A 4,673-nucleotide genomic window follows, 5' to 3' on the forward strand; every position below is an offset into this window, starting at 1 on the left:
TCTTCCATCACCCCAACATCCTTCACCTCGTGACTTACTGTATGAGGGAGCGGGGCTCGAAACATGAGGCCTGGCTGCTGCTGCCCTTCTTCAAGGTCAGAGGACTCTGGTTATGGAGGGGTTAGCAATAGAGCCACTTACTTAGTTGGGGTTGTGGGACCAGTCAGATGTGGTAGGAAGCAAGGACCATGTCCTTGATTTGGCTACTCATATTTGAAGTTTGTTGTTGTGTACTCTAGAGCCAGAACCGACTCAGAGCTGACCCACCAGCAGGTTGTCAGAGGCAGTAAATCACACGGGAGGAGATTGCTTTGAAACCCAAATGGGGTGCATGGGGTTGCCATGGGCCATAATCTACTTGGCGGTGCTTGTTTTGATATTTTTGTTTTAAATGGGACAGTGAACTTGGAAGGAGTCCTGGTGGTGCAATGGGTTAACTTGACAGGTTGCGAATTAAATGGTGGATAGTTGTAAGCCACCATCTGTTCTTCAGGAGAAAGATGAGCCGTCTCCTCGAAGATGTATAGCCTTGGAAACCTGATGGAGCGTTGCTATGGGTCGGACCCAACTTGATGGCAGTGGGTTAGCCATAGGTCTGGTGGTGCGGTGGTTAAAGCATCCAGCTCCTAACCAAAAGGCCTGCAGTTGGATGTGCCAGCCACTGCATGGAAGAAAGATAGGGCATTCTGCTTCTGTAAAGATTTACAGCCTTGGTCACTGGGGGCAGCAGTGGGTTTAGTTTTGGTTTAATGGAATTTGAGCTGTGTGATGACAAGATTGATGGACTTGGGCATCGAGAGCAGGAGGCTTGGGAAACGTTTCCAAAGGGGGGAAAAAAATTTGTGTTGCAGAGAGGTACGTTGTGGAATGAGATAGAAAAGCTGAAGGACAAAGGCAACTTCTTGACTGAGGACCAAATCCTACTGCTGCTGCTGGGTATCTGCAGAGGCCTTGAGGCCATTCATGCCAAGGGGTATGCCCACAGAGACCTGAAGCCTACCAATATCTTGCTTGGAGATGAGGGGCAGCCCGTCTTAATGGACTTAGGTTCCATGAATCAAGCGCGCATTCATGTCGAGGGCTCCCGTCAGGCTCTGGCTCTACAGGACTGGGCGGCCCAGCGATGCACCATCTCTTACCGGGCCCCGGAGCTCTTCTCTGTGCAAAGCCACTGTGTTATTGATGAGCGAACCGACGTCTGGGTGAGGACCATAGAGGTGGGAACCTGAGCAGAGGAGGATTGCTGCTCTGTACCCATTGTGCAATATGGGGTGGCTCTTCGGTGTCTGTTGCATGGGGCCCCAGGAACCATGGTCTGTCCCCATCCCCCTTTACTTCCTTCCTGTGAACTGTCACTGATACTGTACTAAGGAAGTGGCTTCATCCCCATCTTTGAGCAGAGTGGGTACAGCTACATGTCAGGGCAATGGTTGAGCAAGAGGTAGAGAGGCCTCCAGGTAACTGGCCGTGTCTCTAGGCCATGATGGTGCCTTGTAGTTGAGATGAGCACAGTCTTGTTAATTTATAGAGCCCCCTTTCACCACAGCTGTAATGGAGGGATATTACCTCCATGGACACCCTTCCAGAGAATAACCCAGCTATGCTCAGTCCCTAGGCTGTGTGTTGTATGCCATGATGTTTGGGGAAGGCCCGTATGACATGGTGTTCCAGAAAGGTGACAGTGTGGCCCTTGCTGTGCAGAACCAGCTCAATATCCCAGAAAGCTCCAGGTGAGCAATAAAAAGACCACCAAGTATTTCAGGTGTATTAGCTGCACTGGGGCTTAGCAGGGGTCACCCAGCAGTCCTCCTCAGCTTGCCCTCCTCCCGCTACAGGTATTCACCAGCCTTGCGGCAGCTGCTAACCTCCATGATGACCGTGGACCCCCAGCAGCGTCCCCATGTTCCTGTCCTCCTTGGTCAGGTGGAAGCCCTGCAGCCCCTACCCCCTGACCAAAGCATCACACAAATCTGAAGAAGCCAGTGTGAGCCTGCTGAGAAAGTGGACCTTTGTGCCTTGCGAAAGGTTCCTTCCTGTGCCTCATTCAAATTTCCATCTAGAACTGTTCTCTATTGGTGGGACAGGAAGAACAGGTACATGCCTCTCACCCCTGCATCTGCACTTCTGCTCCTACTCACAGGAGCAGTACCAGCTGGACAAGGTGCCTGGTTGAAGTAGGTGTATGGGGGAAGGGAAAAGGGAATTGCTAGAATGTGGTTCATAGCTTTGAGCTCTTATCATGGTCTGCCTCCAAATTGAGAGCAGGAGAATGTGTAAACAGAAGAATAAAGAGAAAGCTGGTTGATGTAGTTCCTTTTCTTATTTTGGGAGAGAGGGGATGCAGAGGCCCCAAAGTGTGGTTGTCATTTCCAGGGGGACAGCATGGAAATAACTAGCACATCAGGAAAGGTCTGACTTCTTCATTCCATGCAAGGAGGCAGGTTTGATCTCGATCTCGCTGTTTGGAAGTGGGGAATTCTAATTTATTCTTATCCCAAAACTTGAAAGCTACTTTAGGGTTTGAGCTGGCCTCTGCCTGGATCAAGAAACTATCCCATAGCCCCCTAAAAGCACACTTAACTAGTTATTTCCTTCCTCCCATGCCTGAGATGGGTAAGTTGCTGGATGCAGCCCAACAGGTTTGTCAGGTAAGGGCTTCTGGGTGGGGACTCCTGAAGAGGATTTGAGTCTGAACTCCCAGCCTTACCCCGGGGGCAAGGGGAGTGGAGGAGTCAGCCATTATGGCCTTGGTCTCCCTGGGGGTTCTAGCTCACAGATGGTTAATGATTAATGAGGCCAGGGTGGCAGTGGCGGTATCCAGCTGCCACTTCCTGCCTGTCTGCTGAGTAAACGCCCTGCCATAGCTCAGCTTGGAACCTGTTCCCTAGGGAAGGGCACTGTGTCCCTGAGTCACCAGGGAGGGGAGGGCTGGCCTCTCCTGAGATCGAAGCTTCTCCCCCAGCCCTCCAACCATGCCCACCCCCATGCGCTGACGTCAGCTTGGGTCCAGGGGTGCTTATTAGCAAAGTTGAACATTTTCCCCAGGGCCCTGGCAGGCGGCTCCCACCAGCTAGCAAGGAGGCTAGGAGGTTGGGGCCAGAAAGGAAGCACAAACAGAGGGGAGACGACCTGACTTTTAATGGAACAGCCCAAAGCCCCAGCAAAGCAGCAGGACAGTAAGCTGTGCAAAGCTTCTGGGAGGCTCAGTGGCACAAACAACTCCAGGAGATGGCCCTCGTTCCGTCCCATCCCCCAAGCTTATGACTAGGCTCTGTGCCCAGGAACTCTGGGCCAGCCCAGCCCCGCTCCCAACCCCTCAAAACACACGGAGGAGACTGGGCCAAATCTTTGCTTCCAGAGCTGGAGAATGCAGAAGCAGCAAGAACGGTAGCTGTTTTAACTTTCAAATACAAAACCCATCAGACTTAAAACTCCTACTTGGAGAGAAGTGAAGACTTGTATCCTTCAGTAGCTTGTGGCTAGACAGAAAGCCCAGGACTTTGTCCTCATTTCTTCCCTATTCTGGGTGCCCCAGGCCTTACGGTGAGGTCTTTGGGGTCAAACTTCCAGGGCCTGGCAAGGATGCCATGGCAGATCTCACCTTCAGCCAGAGGAAGGAAATGGATCATGAGCAGCAAATGGTGAGGGAGACAGCAGCAGCAGCAGCACAGAGGGGAAGCAGCAGAAGCTTAGCACTCACAGAGGTGACACGAAACCGTGCAAGGAGACTGTTTATTTGGAAAGGATTTTGAAATAAACATAGTGAACGGACTCCAGGCAGCTGCTATTCTTCCCCCTCATCCTCATCCTCATAGGAGTCGATACCCACTTCCTCGTAATCCTTCTCCAGGGCAGCCATATCCTCTCGGGCCTCAGAAAACTCACCCTCTTCCATGCCCTCACCCACGTACCAGTGCACGAACGCCCTCTTGGCATACATCAAGTCGAACTTGTGGTCCAGGCGGGCCCAGGCCTCGGCGATGGCGGTCGTGTTGCTCAGCATGCACACAGCTCTCTGCACCTTGGCCAGGTCACCCCCGGGCACCACAGTGGGGGGCTGGTAGTTGATACCAACCTTGAAGCCTGTCGGGCACCAGTCCACAAACTGAATACTACGCTTGGTCTTGATGGCAGCAATGGCGGCGTTGACATCCTTGGGCACCACATCTCCACGGTACAGCAGGCAGCAGGCCATGTACTTGCCGTGACGGGGGTCACACTTCACCATCTGGTTGGCTGGCTCAAAGCAGGCATTAGTGATCTCTGCCACCGACAGCTGCTCGTGGTACGCCTTCTCTGCAGAGATGACTGGTGCGTAGGTGGCCAGGGGGAAGTGGATGCGAGGGTAGGGCACCAGGTTGGTCTGGAACTCTGTCAGATCCACGTTCAGGGCTCCATCAAAGCGCAGGGAAGCGGTGATGGAGGAGACGATTTGGCCGATGAGCCGGTTGAGGTTTGTATAAGTTGGACGCTCGATGTCCAGGTTGCGGCGGCAGATGTCATAGATGGCCTCGTTGTCCACCATGAAGGCACAGTCTGAGTGCTCCAGGGTGGTGTGGGTGGTCAGGATGGAGTTGTAGGGCTCCACTACGGCTGTGGACACCTGAGGGGCTGGGTAGATGGAGAACTCCAGTTTGGACTTCTTGCCATAGTCCACAGAGAGCCGCTCCATG

The 4,673-nt window shown here is 53.0% G+C and overlaps 2 protein-coding genes across 2 annotated transcripts in view; one reads left to right on the forward strand and one right to left on the reverse strand.

The window, feature by feature from the left end:
* STK16 (serine/threonine kinase 16) overlaps positions 1–1,974 on the forward strand; it is a 3,143-nt gene extending 1,169 nt beyond the window's left edge. Inside the window, exons 3-6 of the mRNA XM_006890306.1 lie at positions 1–95; positions 852–1,202; positions 1,609–1,730; positions 1,836–1,974. The exon at positions 1–95 is cut by the window's left edge and continues 31 nt beyond it. Coding sequence (XP_006890368.1) covers positions 1–95; positions 852–1,202; positions 1,609–1,730; positions 1,836–1,974 — 707 coding nt within the window. The remainder of the gene's footprint in view (positions 96–851; positions 1,203–1,608; positions 1,731–1,835) is intronic.
* Positions 1,975–3,784: 1,810 nt separating this feature from the next.
* The window catches only part of TUBA4A (tubulin, alpha 4a), a 1,896-nt gene continuing 1,007 nt past the window's right edge, over positions 3,785–4,673 (reverse strand). Inside the window, exon 2 of the mRNA XM_006890247.1 lies at positions 3,785–4,650. Within this exon, the coding sequence (XP_006890309.1) occupies positions 3,785–4,650 (866 nt within the window). The remainder of the gene's footprint in view (positions 4,651–4,673) is intronic.

This window comes from Elephantulus edwardii, unplaced genomic scaffold (genome assembly GCF_000299155.1).
Source record: "Elephantulus edwardii isolate Elephantulus edwardi_28Jun2011 unplaced genomic scaffold, EleEdw1.0 scaffold00087, whole genome shotgun sequence".
Classification (NCBI taxonomy): domain Eukaryota; kingdom Metazoa; phylum Chordata; class Mammalia; order Macroscelidea; family Macroscelididae; genus Elephantulus; species Elephantulus edwardii.